Below are 27,823 nucleotides of genomic sequence, written 5' to 3'. Positions count from 1 at the left end.
ATGTGGTCTTTCTGGATTTTTCAGGTGTTTGACAAGGTACCTCACAAGAGGTTATTGCAGAAGGTCAGGGGACATGGAGTTGGGGGTAGGGTGTTAGCATGGATAGAGGATTGGTTGTCAAATAGGAGGCAGAGAGTGGGGGTCAATGGGTGCTATTCGGATTGGCGAATGGTGACTAGTGGAGTGCCCCAGGGGTCCGTGCTGGGGCCTCAGCTATTTACCATTTATATAGATGATCTGGAGGAGGGAACCGAGTGTAGGGTGTCGAAATTTGCTGATGACACCAAGATTGGTGGAACGGCAAATTGTGCGGAGGGTGTGGAGAGTCTACAGAAGGATCTAGATAGGCTGGGCGAATGGGCCAGGAAATGGCAAATGGAATTTAATGTTGGCAAGTGCGAGGTGGCCCACTTTGGTAGGAATAATGGTAGGAAGGATTATTACTTACGTGGTGAAAAACTGCAGCAGGCGACGGTGCAGAGGGACCTTGGGGTCCTTGTGCATGAGTCGCAAAAACACAGCTTGCAGGTGGTCAGGAACGCAAAGGGGATGCTGGCCTTCATAGCGAGGGGGATTGAATATAAAAGTAGGGAGGTCTTGCTGCGGCTGTATAGGGCATTGGTGAGGCCGCATCTGGAGTACTGTGTGCAGTTTTGGGCGCCGTACTTACACAAGGATATTTTGGCCTTGGAGGGAGTGCAGAGGAGGTTTACTAGGCTGATACCGGAGTTGAGGGGGTTGAGCTATGAGGAGAGGCTGAATAAACTAGGCTTGTACTCGTTAGAGTTTAGAAGAATGAGGGGAGATCTCATTGAGACGTATAAGATGATGAATGGGATGGATAGGATGGAGGTGGAGAGACTCTTCCTGCTCAAAGGATAGTAGGACTAGGGGGCACAGCCTCAAGATAAAGGGGGGGCGGTTTAGAACAGAGTTGAGGAGGAACTTCTTCACTCAAAGGGTGGTGAATCTCTGGAATTCTCTGCCCGTTGAAGTGGTGGAGGCTACCTCGCTAAATATTTTTAAGACGCGGGTTGATGGGTTTTTGATAAGAGAGGGGATTAAGGGTTATGGGGAGAGGGCGGGAATGTGGAACTGAGCCATGAAAGATCAGCCATGATCTTACTGAATGACAGGGCAGGCTCGAAGGGCTAGATGGCCTACTCCTGCTCCTATTTCTTATGTTCTTATGTTCTCCCCATAACCCTTAATCCCCTTGCCTATCAAAAACCTATCAACCCACGTCTTAAATATATTTAGCGAGGCAGCCTCCACCACTTCAACGGGCAGAGAATTCCAGAGATTCACCACCCTTTGAGTGACGTTCCTCCTCAACTCTGTTCTAAACCGCTCCCCCCCCCTTGAGGCTGTGCATTCTCTCCTTGCCTTCTCTATGAACAGTATACCTTGACTGTATCGTGTGCAAGAAACAATACTTTTCACTGTATACTGATACATGTGACAATACTAAATCAAGTTTCAAAAAGAAGCCATTCTTTCTCAGATACAGAAGTCTGACGTCACATACCAACCAGCTCAAGGACAACTTCTTCCTTGCTGTCAGGCGTTTGAAAGGTTCTACTGTATATTAAGCTGATCTTTCTCTACATCCTGTGACTATTACACTGCATTCTGCACCCTATCCATTTTCCCTATGTACTTCATGCTATGTCACAAGAAACAATACTTTTCACTGTACACTAATACATGTGACAATAATAAATCAAACCAAACACAGCTCTGAATATATATAATTTTTCCAGCCCCCCCCCCGGTACATTAATTTTCATACTGAAAACCCCTCGGATAGAAGAGGGGCATTTGCACTGGGAGGTTCAAACAACATCAATACCTAACATATGATACAAAACATAGAATGAGGCCATTTGGCCCATCACAGTAGTGCCAGCCCTTTGACAGCCTATCCAGTTGAGCTGTAGGTGTCCCCATTTCCCAAATTGTGTGTTTTTTAAAAAAAAATTACCATCCAATCTGCCTCCATCCCCCTTTTCAGGCAAATCATATCAATTCTGCAGCATTTAAGTCCAAGAATTACCTTCCCCTCTGGCTGTAAATTTGGATACGATTAGTTTTGTCCCCGATTTATTCCATCCAAACCTGTTCAAGGAGAGCTCCAGCTTCCTCCACAGAGCTGCATGGCCATTCTGCTTTAAAGCTGCTGCCAGCCTGAGTCAAGCTTCCCCACCTCGGACTCAACAAACAGCCGGGGAGAGCCCGAGGCCTCCCTCACAGGCCTCCCTGCCCATCCTCCCTCCACCTCCTGAAGCCTTCTCCCCAGGAAGGCACAACATCCCCTTCCCCCGATCCCTCATCGGCCGATTCTTTAACCGCTCCCCCTGGCTAATATCGGCAGGTAGAGATGGCCGGGGGAGTTACGGATGGGCCTGCACCGCCGTTGGGAACCGTGGCGGTCGGTTAGTGAGTGGATGGAAGCGGATTATCCGCCCCGGCCCGGCATTGTGGTGGCCATTACAGAGACTTGGATATCTCAGGGACAGGACTGGATACTTCAGGTGCTGGGTTTCAGAAGGGACAGGGAGGGAGGCAAAAGAGATGGGGGAGTGGCACCGTTGATCAGGGATAGTGTCACGGCTGTAAAGAACGTGGACACCGTGGAGGGTTTGTCTACGGAGTCTCTGTGGGTGGGACTTCAGAACAGAAAGGGGTCAATAACTTTACTGGGTGTTTTCTATTGGCCACCCAATAGTAACACGGATGTTGAGGAGCAGATAGGGAAACCGATCCTGGAGAGGTGTTGTAATAACAAAGTTGTCGTAAGGGGAGACTTTAATTTCCCAAACATCGATTGGAATATCCCTAGGGTAAGGGGTTTGGATGGGGAGGAGTTTATTAGGTGCGTTCAGGAGGATTTCCTGACACAGTATGTGGATAAGCCTACAAGAGGAGAGGCTGTACTCGATCTGGTATTGGCTAATGAACCTGAACAGGTGTCAGATATCTCAGTGGGAGAGCATCTTGGGGATAGTGATCATAACTCTATCTTCTTTACACTAGCATTGGAAAGAGATAGGATCAGGCAAGCTAGGAAAGTGTTCATCTGGAATAAGGAGAAATATGAAGCCATCAGGTAGGAAATTAGATGAGTAAATTGGAAGGAGGTATTCTCGGGGAAAAGTACCGAAGTAGCAGATTTTCAAGGAACGTTTGTCGAGTTCTGCACAACAACGTTCCGATGAGACAGGGAGGTTTTGGTAGGTTACAGGAACCGTGGGGCACGAAAGTTGTAACAAACCTAGTCAAAAAGAAAAAAGCGTACTCTAGGTTCAGACAGCAAGGTGATGTTAGGGATCTAGAGGAGTGTATGGCTTGTAGGAAGGACCTTAAGGAGGAAATTAGGAGAGCCAGAAGGGATCATGAGAAGGCCTTGGCAGGTAAGATTAAGGAGAACCTTAAGGCGTTCTACAAATATGTGAAGAGTAAAAGGATGAGATGTGAAGGAATAGGACCTATAAAATGTGAAAGTGGGAAAGTTTGTACAGAACCAGTAGAAATAGCAGAGGTGCTTAATGAGTACTTTACCTTGGTATTCAGAGTGGTAAAAGATCTGGGTGGTTACACTGCAGGCTTGCGGCGGAATGAAATGATTGAGTATGTGGGCATTAAGAAAGAGGATGTGTTGGAACTTTTGAATAGCATCAAGATAGCTAAGTCGCCAGGACTGGATGGGATGTACCCCAGGTTACTGTGGGAGGCGAGGGAAGAGATTGCAGAGCCTCTGGCGACGATCTTTGCGTCATCGATGGAGTATTGTGGACGTGGTTCCTATATTCAAGAAAGGGAATAGGGATAGCCCAGGAAATTACTGACCAGTGAGTCTAACCTCAGTGGTTGGTGAGTTGATGGAGAAGATTCTGAGGGATAGAATTTATGAACATTTAGGGAAGTTTAGTATGCTCAAAAGTAGTCAGCATGGCTTTGTCAAAGGCAGATTGTGCCTTATGAGCCTGGTTGAGTTCTTTGAAAATGTGACTAAACACATTGACGAAGAGTGGTAGATGTGGTTTACATGGACTTTAGCAAGGCGTTCGATAATGTGCTCCATGTAAGACTTCTTGAGAAAGTGAGAGGGAATGGGATCCAAGAGTCTGTTGCCTTGTGGATCCAGAACTGGCTTGCCCGCAGAAGGTGAAGAGTGGTTGTAGATGGGTCTTTTTCTGCATGGAGGTCGGTCACCAGTGCAGTGCCCCAGGATCTGCTCTGGGACCCTTGCTATTTGTAACTTTCATAAATGACCTGGATGAGGAAGTGGAGGGATGGGTTGGTAAGTTTGCCAATGACACAAAGGTTCGTGGTGTTGTACATAGTTTGGCAGGAAGTCAGAAGTTGCAGCGTGACATAGATAGGATGCAAGACTGGGTGGAGAGAAGTGGCAGATGGACTTCAACCCAGATAAATATGTAGTGGTCCATTTTGGCAGGTCAAATGGAATGAAGGAGTATAATATCAAGGGCAAGACTCTTAGTAGTGTAGAGGATCAGAAGGACTTGGGGTCTGGATCCATAGGACTCTTAAATCAGCCTCGCAGGTAGAGGATGTGGTTAAGAAGGCATAAAGTGTACTGGCCTTCATCAATCAAGGGATTGAGTTTAGGAGTCAGGATATAAAGCTGCAGCATTATAAGACTCTAGTCAGACCCCACTTGGAGGACTGTGCTCAGTTCTGGTCACCTCATTACAGGAGGGATGTGGAAGCTATTGAAAGGGTGCACAGGAGATTTACAAGGATGTTGCCTGGATTGGGTGGCATGCCTTATGAGGATAGGTTGAGGAAGCTGAGTCTTTTCTCCTTAGAGAGACAAAGGAGAAGAGGTGACCTGATAGAAGTGTATAAGATGTTGAGAGGTATTGATTGGGTGGATTCTCAGAGGCTTTTTCCCCAGGGCTGAAATGGTTGCTACGCAGAGACACAGGTTTAAGGTGATGGGGAGTAGGTAAGAAGAGATGTCAGAAGTAAGTTTTTCCACTCAGAGGGTGGTGGGTGAGTGAAATCGGCTGCCATTGGTGATGGTGGAGGCAAAAATTGATAGGGTCTTTTAAGAGACTTCTGGATGAGTACATGGGACTTAATAGGATTGAGGGTTATAGGCAAGCCTGGAAGGTAGCAATATGATCAGCACAACTTGTGGGCCAAAGGGCCTGTTTGTGCTGTACTTTTTCACTGTACTCTCATGGACAACCACCACATCCCAGGCATTAATTTAGTGGCTCTTCACTGTACTGACTCCAATACAAGTACAGCCTTTTTCCTGAAAGCATGGATACTAAAACTGCACAAGTACTCCAGACATGGTCTCACCAAAACCCTGTCCAGCTGTTGCAGGATTTTATTTTGACCTCCAATCCCCTTGCAATAAAGGCCAACATGCCACTGACCTCCCAAATTATTTGCTGCATCTGCATTTTTTTTTGTATTCCTTGTGTAAGTAAAGCCTGTTTGACCATCACTTTAAAATTTTTGGTTCTTATGCCAAAAGTGAATAGCTTGACATTTCCTTTTATTATACTTCCATTTTTTTGCCTACTTGCCCAGTCTATCTAAATCTCTTTGCGGCCTGTGTCATCTACAAAGCTTACTCTTACATCCATTTTGGCATCGCAAACTTTGATGCATTACATTAAATCTATAATACTCTAAGTACTATTCCTCAGATCTTTCCCATCAACAAGATATAGATTTGGGTGTATGTTTCACCATCCATCTTCAATGGCCAGAAACCTTATCAGAACAGGCTATGACAGCCTACCATACTGAATTTTGTAGCCTCTTTCAAACCAAATAAACTCAAATTAAATCAGGGTAAAGTAAAAGGGGCAGCTCACCAAAAAGGAGGGGGAACAGCCCAAATAAAATCAAAGTACAAAGGAAACTTGAAAACATTAAATCAAAACATGGCTATTAGGGTTGATAACGCACCCCAGTCCCTGCAGTGCCCAACAGGCACAGAAGGTGTCAACTGCACCCACAGAAACCACATGCTCCCTCTCCAGGGACATGTGGCCACAAACATAGCCACAGTAGAGGGGCAGACAGTCAGGATGGACAGCCCCCTCAATCACCCACTGCCTGGATCTGAAAAATGGTACACTTTGCCAGGCCCAGGTTCACCAGGAGGTTGCCATCCCAACCCATCACTCTCTGCACCAATTTTGCTGCAAGGTTGTCAACTCCAATTAGTGCAGGTAAAGTACTAATTAGCCCTCAAATCAAATCTATGTTAAAGATAGAACCTAGAGAAAATATGCTGCAAGTGTTTGTTTCTGGGAATCAGAATTGTAATGTTTTGAATAAAGTGTTTTGGGTACAGAACTATCCACTGAGAATCTTCAGTGATAGCTTTTGAAAAAAATACAATTCAACGTAATGCTATTTTAGATTTATATTTTTATTAATTGAAACAGTTCAATTCTGAAAATTATTCAGAATAGAAAATGACAATTTGCAACAGTAATTATCCAAATATTACAATTCTTTAATATACCAGCCTGCAGAATATAAAATTTTAAGGCATGATTAAGGAAATCAAGAATTTCTGATTCATTCCCAGGACAGCATACTTTAAACAGAATTACATATTCACTTTTCCCCTGTGAACAATTGGAGGACCATTTTAAAGCACAACAATATCCTTACCATCTGAAAATGCCCTCAGTCCTGGGGAAGGAGTGCCAATTAGGTTTATATCGGCATAATTGACAGTATTATTGACAATTTGAGTTAAATTAGAAAAGGAGATAATTCAGTTTGTTTTTTTGTATCTTTGCCATATCTGTTTTAGTGGAAAACAATTTTGAATATAAAGCCAGGTGCATTCTATTGGCTTTGAAGACTATTTGTTGCACTAAGCAGGTTTCAGTCTTCTGCGAACAGCATTTCTATAAGCTCTGGCTTAAATAGCTCCCCTTCGACCAGCTTCTGGGGCTGAAACAAGAATAAAATTGGAAAGAGAAATGTCTCAGGTTTGTATTGACACTACCTTATGTAATAAAGCTAACAGAAGCAATTCCAATATTTTCATACACCACATTATACTTAATTTTTTGCACAGAGATAAAATTATTGCTGTTTATGGTTAAAGGTTCAAGTAGTTACAGCCTCAAAACGTAGGACAGCTCAGTTTCTAATTGGAACATGCTACTGAAATCATATTTGCCCGTCTTGCATTGCTCCTTTTCAATTAATTATCCAAATTATTTAAGTGATGTTACTAAATTTTTTTTCAAACTTTAATCTGTTGTTTGTGAAAATGTGCAGCATTCACCTTTCAAAATTGAGAACATCTATTTCATTCCAAATTTCAAAGTTTTCAAAATGAAAATTCAAACAAAAAAATGAGGCCACCTGTCAAAAAGATTAGAACTGGAATAAAATTGAGTTCATTCCACATGCAAAAACAAGGCAAACTAATCCAAAGAGTGCAATAATGATCACATTTGTGATCTTTATCAGTTGTATTGATCTTTACATCTCTCTCCATAACAGTTTCACAGTTTCCAACTGCACCTTAGAAACAAATCAATTCCTGCCTCAGACTGCCTGGATCCACTACAGTTTGCCTACCATCACAACAGGCACCATCTCCCTAGCCCTCCACTGAACCCTGGAACACTTACGTCAAACTCCTATTCAGTGTTACAGGCTGAGCTGTAGTCTGTTATTCTTATGAGACTCATCTCCAAACTTCATGGCCTGGGGGTGAGGGGGCACAGCTCCTCCCTCTGCAACTGGATCCTAGACTTCCTAACCCACAGATTGCAGACAGTAAGGATAGGTAACAACATCTCCACAATCATCCTCAACACCAGTGCTTCCAAGGTTTTCTTCTCAGCCCTTTGTACTCCTCATATAGCTTTGACTATATGGCCAAACTTGATTTTCAAATTTGCCGATGACACCATTGAGGGTCAGGTCTTAAACAATGATGAGACACAGTACAGGAAAGAGATAAAGAATCTTGTGAAACGACAATAATCTCTACCTCAAAACAAAGGAGATAGTCATCGAATTCAGGAAGCATAGTGGAGGGGCATGCCCTGTCTTAAATGGGGACAATGTAGCAATGATTGAGAGCTTTAAGTTTTTAAGTGTCCAGATCACCAACCTGTTCTGGTTCCTCCATGCAGACACTATAGTTAAGAAATTCCACCAGTGCCTCTACTTTCTCAGGAGACTAAGGAAATTTGGCATGTCTACCACAACTCTTACCAACTTCTACAGATGCACCATAAAAAGCATTCTTTCTGGTTGCATCACAGCTTGGTACAGCTCCTGCTCTGTCCAAGACCACAAGAAATGACAAAGGATCATGAATGAAGCCCAGTCCATCACTCAAACCAACCTCCCATCCATTGATACTATCTACACTTCCTGGTACCTCAGCAAAGCAGCCAACATAATCAAGCACTGGACATAATCGACTTTCTTCTGTCAGGAAAAAGATACAGAAGTCTGAGATCATGAACCAACCAACTTAAACAGCTTTTTCCCTGCTGTCAAACTTTTGAATTGACCTACTTCACATTAAGTTGATCTTTCTCTATACACTAGCTATGACTAACATTACATTCTCCATTCCCCTTTCCTTCTATATAACGGTATGCTTTGTCTGTATAGTGTGCAAGAAACAATACTTTTCATTGTATGTCAATACATGTGACAATAAATCAAATCAAAACTCAGGTGTCAGGCTAATTGATACGTGAATCACACTTTAGAAATTCACATGCCCAGGGCCAATTAATACATAATTACAAAGGGGAAGGAATGGCCTTGAGGATTGGACTCTACTTACTGTGCCATATTTCATGAGAGTTGGAACAGCAGTCACATTCAGTTTTGTTCGAAAGTCATTTCCAAGATCCTTCCAGCTGGTCAGAGATAAAGATAAAACAGGCATGTTAGTTAAACGTCGACACAGACATCAAAAGTTTCACTTATTACCACCTTCTGCAGGTTTCTGACTGGCTATTCATGATTGCTGAAGCGATTTGTTTGATTAACTCCGATATTGATTTTGTACAAGCAGTGCACTGGAATTTGGCTGTCTGGAATCATTTTACATTTAAGAGCTTACTGGGTAATGGTTTTTGTGCAGTAAAGTTCTAGTTTCAATAATCACTTATGCTATCATTAATAGAATTTAATATAATTTAATCTTAGGGTAATATAAAAATTACAAACAAAAGTCCTCCCCACTACATCCCAACAAGTTCAGAACAATCAATCAATTTATTTTAAGAGTTTAATATCCCCCACTAATATAGCAACACTAAAAAGTGTTCTGTAAAGGAAAATAATTTTCTTCCAGCTTTATTTTTAATAACAGAATTTTGCCATTAGAAAGCTATCCAACAGGAATGGTTACTGTCTAATTTGGATAATTATGTCTTTACTATTCAAATAATTGAAAAAATCCATTGATAATTTATCTATTTATTCCTACTCAATTCAAATTGAGTATCTTGTCCAGGAATCCATGCCTTACATCTTTCTTAAAATTAGTGCTAATATAATCCTGATTCGCCATTCAGATCACAATATAAAAGTTTAGTTATTCTAGTATTATTCCAGAATAACTACATGATCTCTAAGATATTGTATACTTTTAAGTGCTACATAATTGGGTACAAGGTGAGCACATGCTTGTACCTGGAGAAAAATTATAATTTAAAGCTTTAAAAACAGACAAATAACTTACTATTTACGGTCACCAGTCTGACAATGGACGAAGACAGATCCGTCAGGCAGTTTATCCAGTTGTCCATGGACTACTGGTTCAGCTGGAGAATTAAGAAGAAATTTACTGGATTCCAACACTTTGGTACAATGGCTATTTCATTTTCATTTCAATCAATCTGATATACCTTTCAGAATACTGACCAAGAACTAGAATACAAAAATACAATGACAATGGATAGGAGGATGAAACCAAGTTTGAAGTATTTGCTGAATACAATGTCTTATGAATTTAACTTAAAAATATTAAAAAATGTAATTTCATTGTCTGGGTTCAGTATCTATAAAGAATTTGTACAATGATATAAAATAGCTTGCTGATCTTTCTTCAGTCATGGGGCAGCATGGTGACACAGTGGTTAGCACTGATGTCTCAGCATCAGGAACCAGGGTTCAAATCTGGCCTCGGGTCACTGTCCACGTAAAGTTTGCATATTCTCCCTGTGTCTGCATGGGTTTCCTCCCATGGTCCAAAAAAAGTGTGCAGGTTAGGTTGATTGGCCATGCACAATTGTTCCTTAGTGACAGGGGGATTAGGAAGGTAAATACATGGGGTTATGGAAATAGGGTGTGGGTGGGATTGTTGTCAGTGCAAGCTCAATGGGCTGAATGGCTTCCTTCTGTCCTGTAGGGAAGCTATGATTCTAACTCTTATTTTCTGTTGTATTCTGTGGCTACATTAATAGCTTGAAGATTATGCACATATTTTAATTCACAAATTAGGTTGCATTTTTAGTCCAAAGTCCCATTATCCCCCACAAGCCATTCATCAACTGAAACAATTGGCACTTTTGAGGTTGCCTTGTTGCTTAATTGTTGCCTGACCCTTGGCATAGATCCGTGAGGGGAGACTTTGTCATGAGTGAGACAGAGGTTGAGTGAGTCTATTTGAGAATTTGGTTTGAAGGGGAAATTTGACTGCTAAATCTTTTTTCAAGTTAAATTTGAGTAAGAGTAATTTTCTGACTTAAGTAAGGATTAACAGTCTTGGTGTGGGGGTTAATGGGAATAAATGACAAAAGGTTAGTGTACAAGTTCAGCAGGTAACAGAAGGCAAATGGAATGTTGGCCTTTGTTTCAAAGAGAACAAATGGAAGAAAATAGGAAAATCTTGCTCAAACTACATAAAGCACTAGTTAGATCACAAAAACAAAATGCTGGAAAATCTCAGCAGGTCTGACAGCATCCGTGGAGCAAGAATAGAGCCAACATTTCAAGTCAGAATGAAGGGTCACTTGACTCAAAACGTTGGCTGTATTCTCTCTCCGCAGATGCTGTCAGACCTGCTGAGATTTTCCAACATTCTGTTTTTGTTTCAGATTCATAAGAACATAAGTAGGAGCAGGAGTAGGCCATCTAGCCCTTCAAGCCTGCCCCGCCATTCAATAAGATCATGGCTGATCTGACGTGGCTCAGTTCTACTTTCCCGCTTTCTCCCCATAACCCTCAATTCCCTTGCCTACCAAAAACCTATCTACCTGTGTCTTAAATATATTTAGCGAGGTAGCCTCCACCACTTCAACAGGGAGAGAATTCCAGAGATTCACCACTCTGAGTGAAGAAGTTCCTCCTCAACTCCGTTCTAAACTGTTCTTCTCCCCCCCATCTTTATCTTGAGGCTGTGTCCTCTAGTCCTGTTGTCCTTTCTGAGCGGGAAGAATCTCTACCCCAATTCCAGCATCCAGCATCATCAGCATTTTGCTTATGTTGGTTAGGCCACACCAGAAATACTGTGAACAGTTTTGGTCCCCTTATCTAAGGAAATGTAAACTAGCACTGGAGGCAGTCCAAAGAAGGTTCACGAAGTTGATCCTGGGAATGGAAGAATTTTCTTATGAGGAGAAGCTCTGTAGGTTGGGCTTGTATTCATTGACACTTAGAAGAATGAGAAGTGACCTTATTGAGATATATCAGGGGGCCTGAGAGGGTACATGCTGATAGACCCTCCCACAAGGGAAAACAACCTATGGCTATATTCTCAGAGTAAGGGATTTAAGACTGACAAGGAGGAATTTCTTCCTTCAGTAGGTAGTGAATCTGTGAATTCTTTACCATTGAGAATGTTCAAGGTTGAGATATAAGATTTTTAATCAGTAAGGGAATCAAAGTTTATGGGGTCAAGGCAGCAGGAACGTGGAGTTGAGGATTATATCAGATGTTTGATCTCATTGGACGGTGGAGCAGACATGACTTGATGGGTTGAATGGCTGACTTGTGCTTTTATGTCTGATGGTCTTATGGAAGCTAAGTTAGAGAGTGACTCATCACATTTGAAAGATACTTTTTAAAGTGCATGATCAGCAAGGGAAGACTTCATCCTGAATGAGACAGACTGTATTGGAGAATCTGGTTCAAAGTGGGAATTCAGTGCATAGGATGGAAAAGGTGCTTAAGCTCTTTTACTTTTTAACATTCTCAGCCTTCAGGGAATGTCTTATTCTGTTACAGGAGAAGCTACTTATTTGATGAGTATCTGTTAAGTGATTGTGTTTATTTTTTTCCCAAGTTTCAAAATAGTTGAGCAACTGGTGGCAAGGTTAAAAATGTAGAAAAACAGAAGTAAAATATAAATGTAATATAATTAAATTGTTAGTTGGAACATGACAGGACAGGTGAATGTGTTATAGCTGCATAATGTGGGAGCTCCTGGTTACCAGTTTGATCCTAGGCAAATAGATCTGCAAGTGTTTGAAGTTCAGGCAACTTCAGCTCAAAGTTGATGAGCTAGAGACACTGTGACACATCAGGGAGTGGAATGTTATTTGGATACTTTATACCAGAAAGCAGTCACATCTCTTCGGACTGAATGTTCCGATTTGGTCAAGGACAAGAGTGCAACTGCTAGGGAGGCTGTTAAGGAGACTCAAGAAGGCAGGAGCAGAGGAGCTTCAGCCTTTACAATTGCCAAACAGGTTGGAGGTTTTTTCAGCTGGTATGGATGAGAGTGGTGCTGCACAATGGATGAACTAACTGACCATGTTACAGGAAGCCATTCAATTGTGGGAGTAAAAAGTGATATAGTGGTAGTATGGGATGGTATAGTCAGTGCAGAGAATAGGTTGATCGGTCTGTCTAGGCAGTTGTGTTACCAGGTTCAGGACATCTGTATGAGGTTGGATAGGATCCAGCCATTGTGGTCCATGTGGGTACCAATGACATAAGTAGGAAAAAGGAGTTGTTCTACATAGTATGGGACCTAGGCACCAAATTAACAAGCAGAACTTCAAAAGTAATCATTTATGGGTTATTACTGGAGCCATGTGCAATTTGGAAAGGACAAAACAGATTAAAGAGATTAATGTGTGGCTCAAAGATTGGTGTGGGAGGAGTGGGCTCCAGTTTGTGGGGCAGTGGCACCAGTATGCAGAACATGAAATATGTACCATTGGGGCAGCCTACATCCAAACCATGCTGGAAGCAATGTTCTTGCAAGTTACATAACTAGGGAGGGTTTTGAACTACACAGCAGAGGCAAGGGATCAAATTCAGGAAGATGTGGTAAATCAAAAAGCAGAGAAAACAGCATGTTCTGGAGAGAACACTACACAAAACCTGGTTTTGTGCAATGAGCTGGGAGTAATCAGTAATCTCATTCATAATAAAAGGTACCCACCTCTAGGAGTAGTGCTCATAAAGTAACACAGTAGGATATTCACTTGACTGGACCTTGGTCTCTGAATCCAGAGACCAAGGATAATATTCTGGGGGCCTGCACCAGCACAGCAGGTGACTGCAAAACCTTTGTTGTTGAAACCCATCTGGTTCATTGGGGTAAGCCATTGTACAGTTAAAGTTTACTTTAGAAAAACAGACTTGCACAAAGAATTGTCACTTGAAGTGTGTCCTAAATTTTAGGATCTTATGACTAAATTCCAGCACAACATCAAAAAGTTAGAAACGTAAGAAAACTAAAAAGGATTTGAAAAATAAAACGCATCAAATCTTGTAGTGTTAACTGTTTATCCTATCATATTCTTTTGAACATTTCTAACAGTATTTTATAGAATTTATATAATTGAACAGTATTGAAAGCTACAATTTCTGAATGCTCCTGCCCCTGATAATGATTTGTGTTAATTATTGCTGAGCCTGGGAATTTGTACCCTCAGCAGACTGCAGGTTCATTTGCAGATAGCAGGATAGTCAGTCCCTGCACGTTGAGTAGTTTAACTCTCTTACCCGTTACACAATCTGGGCACCAGCTCACGCCCTGGGCATCCTTCGCGCCGGTGAAATACGCAAAAATCACCTTGTCCTTGTTGGCGTCTACCACCTTCATGAACTCAACGAAACCGGACACTTCCACTACGACCATCTCAACTTCAGGACGCTCCCAAGCGATCAGACAATGAGCCTTGAATGTGAAGATCGTCCCCTGGCAGGAAGGGAGCGCATGCGCAGTTCTTTATGGGAAGGGAGGAAGAGCATGCGTTGTGTTTCCATTGGCGGGGCGAAGAAGCGCATGCGCAATTCTTCCGTCGGCGGGGTTCCAGGAGCGAACATTTAGGACCTGCGCACGCGCAGTTCCGGGCGCGGTGAGGCGGTTGGGTCCGGAGGGTCCGCGCCTGCGTAGCTGGGGGCCGGAGCTGACAGCGGCGCGCAGATTTTTAAACGGGACTACGAGCAGCCCATGCGCACAGCGATCCGGGTGACGCCGGCTACTTACAGGATTCTGTTGTCTAGCAACCGGGTGCCTGGCAACAGCCGGTGCTTCGGGCCTGTGACGCCATCTGGCCGACAGCCTGGGCTGGGGAGCGGATATAGTTGAAAGGGGGTGGTCGTCGTGTTCAAATTATCAGGTAAAGAAGTGCCACTAAACCGGGAGAGCTTCTGTGGTTCGACAATTAACTCAAGTCAGGTTAACCTACAGGATTTGCCTTTAACAGATCTGTGCTGATTTTCATTTATTACCAACACTTCTCCAAATGCCAGTTAATTTTATTGCAGATCATTGCCCCGGAAGTTCTCCCCTCGTGATATACGACTGACTGGCATTTAGCTGCTGATTTTTATCCCTCTATCCCACTTAGCGTTATAAATTACTTTTATACTATGGCCCTATTTTCAGCCTTTCTATTTTAAGTTAGAACCATAGAATCCGTACAGTTCAGAAGGAAGCTATTTGGCCCATCAAGTCTCACCGACTGTGCAAAAGAGCATCCCACCCAGGCCCTTCTCCCCATCCTATTCCTGTAACCCTGTGAATTTATCATGGCTGATTCACCTCCCTAACTTGTACCTCTCTGGACACCAAGGAGCAATTTAGCATGGCCAGTCCACCTAACCAGCCCATCTTTGGACTCTGGGAGGACACCAGGAGGAAATCCATGCAGATACAGGGAGTCTGTACAGTCAACTAAGGCTTGAATTGAACTTTGGGTCCCTGGTACTGTGAAGCAGCAGTGCTAACCACTATGTCACTGTGATGCCCTTAAAGAGAGACTGAAAAATTGAAATCCGCATGTTTAATTCTTCAGCCATAGTCAAACTGGGTGAGTCTCAGATCAAATCCTCTCCTCTGAAATGCATAGGGTCGACTGTGGTTTACTGTTACAGAGACAGTGAAATGTTCCTCAGTGCAAACACAGAGTATGAGGTACAACGTGAATTAGTTGCAGGTGCAGATTAAATTTAGAGTTTGACATTGTAGCCATTAGATATGGCTGCAAGATAGTCGGGACTGACAATGAAACATACCTGGCTTTAAAATTGGTGGGAAAGATACAGTAAGTGAAAGATGAAATTGAGATGCTATGCCTTGTCCATAACCACCTGCTGTTTCACCATCTAGGGCCCTGATTAAATGTTCAAAGTGAATCAAAGAGTTGCTTGTACTTTTTTCAATTTACAAACAATAATCACTACTTGCAATCTCTTCTCTTCATCAGGGAATCTAATGGTAGAGTGGGAGCAGATTCTTTCATTCGGTCAGCGTAAATTCTTGTTCCCAGCCTCCTGTCATTTTAATTCTAGTTTGTGCTCTCACTCTGGATGAAACTCGGTCTAACCTTGAAGACCAAAGGCTCATCTTTCAAATTGGTTATTGCAACTTCAGGAATTAACATCCAATTTAACAATTTTACGTCACTACCACTGCCTCGTGTTTGTTTTGTTTGATTTTGTCCAACAATTGTTGTTGACGATTCTCCAGCCCCCATTGCCACGTTCTAAAGGCCATCTTTCCTTTTTATCACCCATTACCTCCACTCCACAATTCATATCATCCCATCCCCCATCAACGCTTCCAAGTCCCCATTATTCCTTTTCTGAATGTTCTCTCTTGTCTTCATCGTCCCTTTTCCCATTGATTCTCCGTCTCCATCATTCCTTGTTTCTTTTTTTAAAAATCTCCCTTTTTTTGTTTTAATTATCCTTTTTGGGTTTTAAATCCAGTTTTAAAGAATTATCTGCACACTTTTATGTTCCCTTTTTATAGAGTTTGTATATTTTAATTGTATCAATTTGATCAATACAGATGATGATGGCCACAAAGATTCAGCATCACCACACACACATTGTGAACCCACCTCAGCCTTTCGGGGCTTTGGTGCCTTCCATACCAGCTGGACAAGATGTTGGAATGAGTGAACAGAGCAGGCCACAATTTTACAGGAATCAGGTATATAGTTATATTACCCCTTTGGTTACTATGTCAACTATACATCAACTAACAATATGTGGCACTCAGTTGAAAAGAATGCAACAAAAATAATTGAAAGAATATTAAAGAAGGCATAAAATATTTTAGTTAAAAATTTACTATTGACAGGAAACTCCCAATTTTGAACAACTTTATATTTCAATATTTTTATTTTCCATTTGCAGCAGCACCTACCTGCTTTTGTGGAACAATAAATGATTTTTTCTGTAATTAATGAGTACTTTAATGGAATGAGTCTTTGTGCAAAAAGAGAAAATCTGTGTTGAATATTGCTACTTGATTGATTGAAGACAGGTAATTTGCTCCGAAGTGGTGTCATACATTTGTGGAAGAAAGCAATGTGGGCCACAGATGTTAATTCCTCTAATTTTTCCCAATAAAATTTCTATATCCTGTGGCACTTATCATAAGAAGACAATGAATTGATGATCATAGCTTTACTTGTGTTGAAGGAGAGAATAGGATGACAAGTTATTCAGACTGTCCTGGTACAACTTTTGGTTATTTACAACATAATTTTGTGGAATCACTGTGTCTGCGTGGGTTTCCTCCGGGTGCCCCGGTTTCTTCCCACACTCCAAAGATGTGCGGGTTAGGTTGATTGGCCATGGTACATTGCCCCTTAGTGTCCTGGGCTGTGTAGGTTAGAGGGATTAGTGGGGTAAATGTATGGGGTAAGGGGGGTTAGGCCAAGGTGGGATTGTTATCGGTGCAGACTCAATGGAACTTCTGCATGTAGGGTTTCTCTGGTTCTAATCAAATTTCTACTCCAATTACTAGATGGTGGAACAAAAAAAAATTTGTGTATTCCTTAATTTTAAATGAAAAGTGTCTGCAGTGAGAATAACAAACTCAAATGGCTAAAGCTTTTCTTAATTTTGTTTTAGTTAAAATTCAATAAAGATGCACTGAGTACTGTTTCCAACATGGCTGCAACAGTCATGGATCCTCGTCCAATTGTAATTGAAAAGCTACACCCACCTTGCGAGCCACATGTTCTAGATGATTCCCAGAGTAGCCACAGCTCCATGCAATTTTCTACTGTATCTGAAGAGAGGCTGAATATGGCTGTTAGGATGGCAAAGCGTGATCTGAAAAAAAGACATCTGGAAGAGCAGGTAAAGGATTACTTGTGTAAGCTTGAGCAAGATCAATCTGAAACATCAAAATACATTAATCGAGTGAAGGGGAAACCTACTGAGAATCCTACATGCATCAGGAATCGGCCAAAAATAGACAGCCTTGCAAAACTGAGACACCAAAGGAACCAAGCTGCAAAAGAGGGATTTACAAAGTCTGGTGCCAAGGTCTATATTTACACTTCTCTCCAAGGCCAAGTTAGGCCTCCCCGTTCTGATTCACCACCAACTCATGACCCAGGCCCAGACCTGAATCGCCAGGGCAGTAAAACTGCTGAAGAGATCCGTAGGTTGAGAACAGAGCTCAGCAAGTACTTTCAGAAAATTGAGGAACTTTCCAAGAAAGGTATAGTATCTTTTCTATAATACCAATTTAGTTACGAAATTGCTGATGTTGCCTAACATAAAGCACTGGTGTAAACTGGAAATAATGTTTCAACTTCTATACATTTTGCAAGTCAAAGCAAGCTTTTTGGAGTGGTTAATCATATTCTTGGAACAAATGGTGGCTCAAGGGCTACATTTACATCCCAAGCTTTGACAAGCCGTCCTGCATATTTCTTGTTTGCTAGCTTGCGCTGTTTTGATATTGTGGCATGAATCTTTGAAAAAAGCTGGTTTTTCAACTTGGATGATTTCTAAATCAGAACGTGTTAACTTTCAGCATCTTGAGACCTTTTGAATTTAAATCCATGTATTCATTCATTCAATGAGGCCCCGTTATATTTCATTATAATGAATCCTTGACCCCTTTTTGATTCCCCCTCTGGCTTTTCTACTTAATTTTCAATCATTTGAGCTGCTTTAATCAACTAATTGCATTGTGTTAGCATTTACACTAATTAATCAGGTTCCCCATGTGATACTGAAAATGTATGCAGCAGCAAAATCATAAATTAAGAATTGTTTATTAACCTTTGGACAGCATTGGAACATTGATCTTATCTAGCAATTCCTAGGTCCATCTATTTTGCCTTCAATCACCCTTGTATTTGCATGATGAGCAACGACATTGAGTCATTACACGTCTCGATTCTGGAATACAACATATTAGAATATTTTCTGAAGGAAACCCTTCAATTTGCATTGAAATAAATTAATGTTATCTCCTACCTAAGACAGTTGTTCTGAAAACAGCGTGCAAGTAATCGGCAGATAGGGTTAATTGACAAAATACGTAAGAGATTTCAAACGTGGTTGACTCTTAATTTCCCTCTGAGCTGACCTAGCAAGCCATTTGGGGATGGACAACAAGTGTTGGCCTTGCCAGTGACACCCACATCTCATGAAATAATTAAAAAAAAGCTCCGTTATGTCGCAGTCACATTAATAGCTTGCTGAATATATGATTGAATATGTTTGCTGTTGAGACTAATGTCTAAGATTGATGTAAAATTATCAGCCACAGTGATAGATGTATGTGTACTAGCTTCCATAGACCGCTATTCCCTTGACCCCGGAGAAACTCTTGCATCTAAATGATAAACTCATACCTGTCTGCGTATTTCCAGCGGAGCCATACAATCTTAACTTGTGTACGTGTGATGGAGGACTGCATTCCCTTTCAGGATGAATCAGATTGAACATAGAAGGATCAGAGGAGAAGCAAGAAGGGAACTTGAAAAGAGATGAACAGCTAACATAAAAGAGTATCCCCAAGATCTTCAATAAATATGTTCATAATAAGAGTGGTAAAAGAAAGAGTAGGTCTGATTAGGGATAAAAAAACATGGAGGCTTACATGTGGAGACAAGAGAAGCAGTGGAAGTACTAAATGAATACTAGCATCTGTCTTTACAAAGAAAGAAGAGGCCGAAGTGAGAGAGGAGGTAATGAACACTTAAGGAATTTACAATTGAGAAGGAAGAAGTATCAGGCTTCCTTTATTTAAATTGATAAGGCATCGGGACTGGATGAGATGCACCCAAGGATGCAGAGGGAGGTGAGAGTGGAAATTTCAGAGACACTGGTGATAATCTTCTAGTCTTCCTCTGGTACTGAGGAATGGAGAATTGTGAATGTTACATCTTTGTACAAAAATGTGTGCAAAGTAATTCCAGCAACTACAGACCAATCAGTTTGACTTCAGTGATAGGGATACTTCTGGAAACTATAGTTTGGGACAAAATCATTAGACAGGCTCAGGATAATTAAGGAAAGTCAGCTGTGGACAATTGTATTAAACTTGCTGCAGTTTTTTGAGGTGATAATGACGAAGATTGAGGGCAATGTTGCTGATATGATGCATAAGGATTGGAAGTGTTGTCAACTGCATTGAAGTTCAATGTAGAGAAGTGTGAAGTGATTAATTTTGGCAGGAAGAATGTGGAGAGGAAGCAAAAGGAGAAATTCTTAATGAGATCCAGAAACAAAAGGATCTCAGTGTATATGCACAGAAGACATTGTAAGTTGCAAGGCATGTTGAGACAGCAGTTAAAGTGTATGATATCCTAGGATATATTAATAGGGACATTGAGTACAAGTGTAAGGAAGTCAGGTTGAACTTGTATAAGACACGCGTGAGGCTTCTTCTGAATTAGTGCGACTAGTTATGGGTGCCGTACTTAAATGATGTGAAAGCATTGGAGACAGCACAGAGTATATTCGCAAGAATGATTCCAGGGATAAATAACTAGCTATGACGATAGATTGGAGAGGTTGGATGTGGTTTTCTTAGAGAAAAGAAGACTGAGAGGAGACTTGAAAGAGGTATCCGAGATCCTAAGAGGTATGGACAGGATACACCGTGAGAAATGGTTCCCTCTCAAGTACATCAAAAACTGATGGGCACTGATACAAAATAATGGACAAGAGGAATAAAAGTGATGGAGGAAATCTCTTTTACCTGAGGCTGGGTTAAGTCTGAAACAAACTTTGAGAGGGTGGTGGTGGTAGGGTGTGATCAAGGTATTTCATTCGATTGCTATTTTAAAGAGAGAGAATGTGCAAGGTTATGAGGATAAGATAGGAGAGTGGGAATAGGTAGAATGCTACTTCACCAAGCCAATGCAGTCAGATGGGCTGAATGGTCATTTTCTGCATCCATTGATAAGCTCCAACTCACAAATGTGCCATATCATTTGTTTACTCATTTAGGACCTCACACAGCCTCAGAAAACATAGCACATCATTAATCTCTCTGTTCTCTCCACTTCTCTGTCTTCCTTTGGTGGCTTGTCTTTTGCCTCTGATTAAGAAATGTATTTTTTTAGTGGAAGATTTCGTGGTTAGAGCATAAAGAAGAGTAGGAGTAGGCAATATAGTCTCTGAATCCTGCTCATCATTCAATAAGATCTCAGCCTTGAATATACTGAAAGTCTGCACATCTGTAGCCCCCTCAGCCTGAGTACTGACTTAATTTTTAGAACACGTTTAAGGTAATTTTTGGATCAAAGAGGAGGATTCACAATGCCAAGATCAGTGAGGTAACTATTGTGATATTGTAGGCCACTTGCTAGATTTCCAAGGAACCTGGCCAAGATCTGGGATGATGGCAGATGTGTGATTGAGAGTGAACTGAGAGGCCTTTTAAGAATTTCTGAAATAGCAAATCATGTCCACGTGAACATGCTATTCTACGTGAGGTTGTGTTTGAATAAATGTATGAACATTTTGTACAAATTTATAGCCTGCTCTTACCTTGATTTAGATTTTCAGGAGTTTCACTTTTTTTCTTAAGTCTGCAATAATCTTTAATTTTTCAAGAATAATGTCAACCAGTAGCCTACCAAATGGGGGGAAAATTAACAACTCTCGTGGGCAAAAATAGATGTTTTGTGCCTGTCGTAGATCTCTGAAAGGAAATATTTCCTTCCACTGGGTCAGAGGTGTGGAAGGCTTGGTGTGGGAAAATGGAAGTGAAGGCTGTGGGGAAGCAAATCTGGATGGAGGCAGCAAATTAATCCTTATTCAAAAAGAGAGGGAGGTAGAAAGTAGAAAACTATAGACTAGTTAGTTTAATGTTGTTGTTGGGAAATTGTTAGAATCCATTATTAAGGAAGCAATAGCAGGACATTTGGATAGTCAAAAGACAATCCATCAAAGTCAGCATGGTTTTATGAAGGGTAAGTTGTGTTTGACTAACTTGCTAGAGTTCTTCAAATATTTAACAAGCCAAGTGGATAATAGAGACCCTGTTGATGTAGTAAATCTGGAAGGCATTTGATAAGTTGCCGCACAGGAGATTAATACACAAGGTAAGATCACGCGGGGTTGGCGGTATTTTATTGGCTTGAAGTGAGAACAGGGCAACTGATAGAAGGTATGGAGTTGGAATAAATGAGTCTTTTTTCTGGTTGGCAAGATATAATTAATGGAGTGTCACAGGATTCGCTCTGGGTGGGGAGGGGGAGGGGGGGGTGCCCTCAAACTATTTATAATCTATATTAATGACTTGCATCTAGTGATAGAAGGTACTATACCTAAATTTTCACATGACACTAAAATAGATGGGGTAGTAAGTTGTAATGAGGAAATAATAAACCTACAAATGGATATATATAGGTTAGGTGAGTCTGCCAAAAAGAAGCAGATGGAGTTTAATGTGGATAAGTGTGAAGTTATCTATTTTGGTCAGAATAATGGAAAGGCAACTTACTATCTTTCTGGAAAGGACTTTGGGGTGTGCTGATGCAGAGGGATCTGGGTGTCTTTGTGCATAAGTTGCAGAAAACTGGTATGCAGGTACAAATAATAAAGAAAGCAAATGGAACTTTATAGCTAAAGAAATAGAGTATAAAAGTAAGGAAGTGTTGCTGCAACTATTTAAGGCATTGGTGAGACCACACTTTGAGTACTGAGTACAGTTTTGGTCTCCTTATTTTGAGGAAGGATGTAATGGCATTCAAAGCTGTTCAGTGGAGGTTCACTGGATTGATTCCAGAGATGAGGGGTTTGCCTTGAAAGATTGAGCAGTTTAGGCCTATATTCTCTAGAGTTTAGAAGAATGAAAGGAGATCTAATTGAAGTATGTAAGATGATAAAAGGTATTGACAACGTAGATGTAGAGCAGATGTTTACTATGGGGCAATCTAGAACAAAAGGTCATAGTTTTAGCATAAGGGATAGCAGATTTAAGAGATGAGGAGAAACTACTCTCAAAGTGTTGTGCGTCTATGGAATTTGCTAACTTTGAGTACAGTGGATGCCATGATGTTGAATAAATTTGAGGAGATAAATCTGTCTACCAGTTATGGAGAACTGGCAGGAAAGTGGAGTTGAAGCAGAGATGAGATCAGCCATGATTGTATTGAATGGTGGACCAGGCTCAAGGGGCTGGATTGCCTACTCCTGCTTCTAGTTCTTATCCAGGGAGTTTGGAAAGCTTCTCTGGTGGGTTGCGCTAGATGGAAAAGGTATGGACAGGTAGGATTTGGTCCATGGTGGTAATGATGTTAGTGTAATTCCTATAGACAGTCAAATTGCTTGAAGGCCGGGTCAATTGGATAGCCAGAAGAATAGAATTAGGAACAAACTGCTGGAAGTTGCAGCGTTAACATTTTAGATTGTGTTCTCTCATCAGAACAGCTGACATATTGGCCATCACCAGATTACTATACATAGTTGCTGCAGGATATATTGTAACTAGTAGTCACTTGAAAATCAGTATTTCAAAGCAGATCTGACAATTGTCTTATCCAGTTAAAATTCTGCTCTAATTTTTTTAAATGCTTTCAGTGTTGATGGTATAAAATTGAATAATTACTGTGGTTAGAATTTAAAATAAAATGTGATGTTTTACATTTTAAGTATCACTTCCCTGGCCTTTTATGAGGCAAAATCAATAAATCAATTTCTTTTGGATTACTGTTCTAATTTTGAGTTTTAAAGCAGTTTTCTGTGACTGTTTTTACATGAGAACAAATTTGCTCAAGTGGTTTACTCTATTAGAGTTGTGTTGCAAATGTGTATCGCTCTATGAAATGACTTGCATGTATTTGAAACTTTGAGTACTTATTTCTGCCTTATGAAACTTGGATCTGTATTGACTAATTTTAATGTGGAAATAATGGTGAGGTTAATGTCACAATTGTTATTAAAGTGTAATTCGGACAGCAGCTTCCAGTGACTGCACATGCAGATAAAAGCAGAAATCGGGAAGTTGTTGTCTGAATTACCCTGGCCCTTCAGAAACTGTTACATATTTAGAGATTCTGTATTGCAACATAGAGTATGGTGTAAATTCCTGCACTTGTGTAATATATACCCACTAAATTTGCCAAAAAAAAAGGGTCTTGTCCATTTCAATGGAAGTAAATTTTTAACATGCAATAAGTCTTGATCCCTGCCAAACAAACTTTCTGGTACTGAAAATAAACTTCCATGAACATGGAATTGTTGAAGAATTTAAAAAATATACATCTTTGCTCCTCTTTTTCTCACTGTCTCAATCCCATCTTTTTTCTCTTCCCTCTATTTTGCCTTCAATATCTGATTTGTCTGAGATTCCTTGCACACACTGAAATATCTTTCTAATTATAGTAAATTCTGGTGCAAAATCCAATGGAAGGTCTGTATGCTAATACAACCAATAGCCAGCATCATCAGAGACTAAATAGACTGGGACTGGGTCTGTACTCGTTGGAGTTGAGAAGGATGAGGGGGAATCTTATAGAGACATATAAGATAATGAAAGGGATGGATAGGGTAGAAGTAGAGAGATTCTTCCCGCTTAGAAAGGATAGCAGGGCTAGAGGGCACAGCCTCAAGATAAGGGGGGGGGGAGCAGTTTAGATCGGAGTTGAGGAGGAACTTCTTCACTCAAAGGGTGGTGAATCTCTGGAATTCTCTGCCCGTTGAAGTGGTGGAGGCTACCTTGCTAAATATATTTAAGTCACGGGTAGATAGGTTTTTGACAGACAAGGGAATTAAGGGTTATGGGGAGAAAGCGGGAAAGTGGAACTGGTCCACTTCAGATCAGCCACGATCTTATTGAATGGAGGGGCAGGCTCGAAGGGCTAGATGGCCTACTCCTGCTGCTATTTCTTATTCATTGGCTGCCAGTCTAGCTCATTAGTTACTGTTAACCAATGTTCACAGCATGCAGATTGATTCTTCCATCTTTCTCTCATCTGGCATATTTCCAGAAATGTAGCATTTGTCATGAAAATCATTTTGCTGTTTGTAAATTGCCTTGATAATGTATTATACATCATTGTTTTATTTTGTTAGAGAAAAATGTGGATGTCCTGGACCCTGATGAAGAACGCAGAATGCAGATAAAAAGACAAGAACAGGCCACCCGCTCGGCGAGGATGCTATACGTTTTGCAGCAGCAAGTGAGTACTGAGATTGAATGTTACTAAGTGTCTAGTTAATTGTGGTCAGATTTTCCATTACAGATCAAGTCTGGCCGATACAATTATTTGTATACTTACTAATGTGGAGAATGAGAAGTCTACAAGGAGCATGAATTTTCTGCTTGTAAAACAGAAATGACTGGATAATGCATGTTCTTTTATTTGGTTAGTCTGCAGCTCATAGAATCAGAGAATCCCTGCAGTGTAGAAGGAGGCTATTTGGCCCATCAAGTCTGCATTGACCACAATCCCTATCCCTGTAACCCCATGTGTTTACCCCTCTGAAACCCCTAACCTGCACATCTTTGGACATTAAGCGGGCAATTTAGCATGGCTAATCTACCTAACCTGCATGTCTTTGGAGTGTGGGAAGAAACTGGAACATTCAGAGGAAATCCACGCAGACATGGGAAGAATGTGCAAACTCCACACAAACAGTGACCCGAAGTTGGAATCGACCTTGGTGCTGTGAGGCAGCAGTGCTAATCACTGTGCCGCCCACATTGTTCCACCATTGTAGTTGATGAATTGGCTGCTGACCTTCAAATCTTAACCAACACCCCATGAAGACATGTAATAGTAGCATTTGAGTTTTTCCTTCCATTAAATCTTGCATGTTGATTGTAGAAACTTTATTATTGACACTGGAAGTTCCATAATTTTTATTCCGTAAATATATGCCATGGCTCCTTTTTTATAAAATAAATAATGTTCGGACTTACAGAACTTTACAGAAATTGCTGCTTCTGCTTGCTGAAAAAAGATGGATTGCATGGTAAATCCTAATGTTGTGTAAATGAATTTGAAGTAGAAGCTTTGTTACGTAATGCTTTTACATCTCTTTGATAGTCCATAAGCAATATATCTCAATGGATAGATTTCAGTGAAAATTGATATACAGATAAGGTAGAGCCCAAGGAAGAACTGATTAGTTTTTGATGAAGATGCTGATCTGAATACTGGAATATTTTAAAGGATCTTTTAACTGGGAGATAGGAGAATTTTTGTTTTAAAGTATGATTATTTTAGTGGTGGAATTTGTTACAGCTGTCAGAATGTGAGCAGGGTTTTCAGAGTAGTTTATTAGATGTGGATTAGCCTGTAGATGAAAACTCTTAATAAAAAGATTCCTCTTTTTAGTTTTGTAGTTAAGAGCATTAGCCAGATAGGGAAAAGCCTCAAGGAAGAGCTGATTCATTGTAATAACATTGAATTAAAACAGCATGGAGGAGGTATGCGCTACACTGAGTACCTACTTCTCTTATTTTAGAAACTGTGATGTGTAGCCTGCTGGAACAGGAACATAATGAATGCACTGGATAGGATAGTGTTCATATAAATCAAAAAACAGGTTTCAAAATGCAATCATTTGGACAAAGCATTTTAAATATTTCATGAAGATCTAGCAGCTGGTTGTTCTGTATCCAAATTGTCTTTGAATATTGTAGGAATGCTGTGCTGGTAATGAAACGAGATTTTTTTAATATATCTGATCAAAGCAGTTGTTTGTCTTGACTTGTGCATGTTTTTATTGTTTAATTCAGGTAAATGAAATACAGGAAGAGATAGAGAAACAAAGCCCACATAAAATAAAACATACCAAAAAGGTGAGAAAGTTAGATATTTTGTTTTAAGTATCTTAGTGCAAGTGGATATTTTTCTTTTTGAGAACTACAACAAAATAAGTTAATCTTTAAGAGAGAAATTTTGCTGAGGTAGTTTTTTTTCATTTCTTCAGTATTATAGTCAACTTTTAGATTTTACTAAATTATTGCTTGGATTCAACAGGTAGATTATACTGTTCCCGATTTGTCCCATCAAAATAAGTTGGGTTAATGGTGCTCACCATTTATACGCGTGCAAATGATATAGCAAATTTGTGAGAAGGGACAGAGGTGCTGTTAAACCCAAATAACCAAAAGTGACGTCCAAGTTGTACTACTCCATTGTTAACTTTGCAAAAAACAGCACTCTGCAGCCTGCCTCACGTTGAATACATTGGCACAAGGTGATTGTATTTGCTTGGTAGTTTGGAAGTAAACATGCCATAAAGATTAAATCTTGACTATTATAGCCTAAGTACTTTTAACAATTTATTAATCATTAGCAATCAAATTCTCTAGCACTAAACATTTATTATTACAAGCAAGGCGTCTGGGATCACATTCGTTTGGGTTTTAATTGTTGGAGGCTTTAAAATATGAAAAAATTAAAACTTGTTGTCATTGGCCCCCTTTTATTTCTTCCTATACCTGGGTTGACATGTGAAATAGCAACAGTAGGCCATTCTGCCCCTCTAGCCTGCTCTGCCATTCAATCAGGTTATGGTTGACCTGTTTGAGTTCCACATTCCCCATCAATCCCCATAACTTTGCCTAACAAGAATTTATCTACCTTCTGGGACAGAGTCCCAAAGTCACACAATCCTCTGCGAGAAAAGAATTCTCCTCATCTGTATCCTAATTTTAAAACCCTGTCCAATAGTTCTGGATCGCCAGCAAGAGGAAGAATCCTTTCAACACCCACCTTGTCAATACTGTTCTGGATCTTATACTTCAATTAAGACAACACTCCCGTCTTCAAACTCTAATGGAAACAAGCCCAACCTTTTCAACCTATTCTCCTACTTATTCCGGGTATCAGTTTAGTAAACCTCCAATGAACCGCCTCCAATGTTTCCATTTTAATTTATACTTTCTTTTCACCCTTGCTGTATTTGTTCTGCAATGCTTCAACCTGATTGGCAAATTTCCTTCCCTAAAGGACATTAATCAATCTTACCTCATCTGGCCTACATGTGACTCCAGAGCCACAGCAATGTGGTTGACTCTTAACTGCCCTCAGGCAACTCAGGGTGGGTAATAAATGCTGGCCCAGCCAGTGATGCCCATGCCCCACAAATACATTTTTAAAAAAAGAAAATATGTAGTTGCTTGACCTGTTCACTTTGG

At 40.7% G+C, this 27,823-nt stretch overlaps 2 protein-coding genes across 2 annotated transcripts in view; one reads left to right on the top strand and one right to left on the bottom strand.

Moving 5' to 3' along the window:
- Positions 1–6,405: 6,405 nt before the first annotated feature.
- txndc17 (thioredoxin domain containing 17) lies at positions 6,406–14,182 on the bottom strand. The gene is made up of 4 exons (XM_080210362.1): positions 13,954–14,182; positions 9,737–9,818; positions 8,831–8,906; positions 6,406–6,960 (listed from the first exon to the last, which is right to left on the bottom strand). Exons 1-4 carry the CDS (start codon positions 14,087–14,089, stop codon positions 6,892–6,894), a joined length of 363 nt encoding a protein of 120 aa, XP_080066488.1. The 5' UTR covers positions 14,090–14,182; the 3' UTR covers positions 6,406–6,891.
- Positions 14,183–14,346: 164 nt separating this feature from the next.
- kiaa0753 (KIAA0753 ortholog) overlaps positions 14,347–27,823 on the top strand; it is a 51,240-nt gene continuing 37,763 nt past the window's right edge. The window contains exons 1-5 of the mRNA XM_080210361.1: positions 14,347–14,573; positions 16,250–16,393; positions 17,323–17,920; positions 24,745–24,851; positions 26,417–26,479. Coding sequence (XP_080066487.1) covers positions 16,250–16,393; positions 17,323–17,920; positions 24,745–24,851; positions 26,417–26,479 — 912 coding nt within the window. The 5' untranslated portion in view covers positions 14,347–14,573. The remainder of the gene's footprint in view (positions 14,574–16,249; positions 16,394–17,322; positions 17,921–24,744; positions 24,852–26,416; positions 26,480–27,823) is intronic.

Source organism: Carcharhinus amblyrhynchos, chromosome 23 (genome assembly GCF_965287045.1).
Source record: "Carcharhinus amblyrhynchos chromosome 23, sCarAmb.v2.hapA, whole genome shotgun sequence".
NCBI classification, from domain to species: domain Eukaryota; kingdom Metazoa; phylum Chordata; class Chondrichthyes; order Carcharhiniformes; family Carcharhinidae; genus Carcharhinus; species Carcharhinus amblyrhynchos.
The sequence above is the reverse complement of the archived record's forward strand: the minus strand, read 5'-3'. Positions and strand labels throughout refer to the sequence as shown.

Excerpts from the sequence above, each read along its gene's own strand:
- txndc17 (XM_080210362.1), bottom strand. The coding sequence starts at position 14,089 with ATGGTCGTAGTGGAAGTGTCCGGTTTCGTTGAGTTCATGAAGGTGGTA. Across the intron at positions 9,819-13,953 it reads GTGCCCAGATTGTGTAACGG|CTGAACCAGTAGTCCATGGA; the intron begins GTAAGAGAGTTA and ends TTAATTCTCCAG. Across the intron at positions 8,907-9,736 it reads CAGACTGGTGACCGTAAATA|CTGGAAGGATCTTGGAAATG; the intron begins GTAAGTTATTTG and ends ATCTCTGACCAG.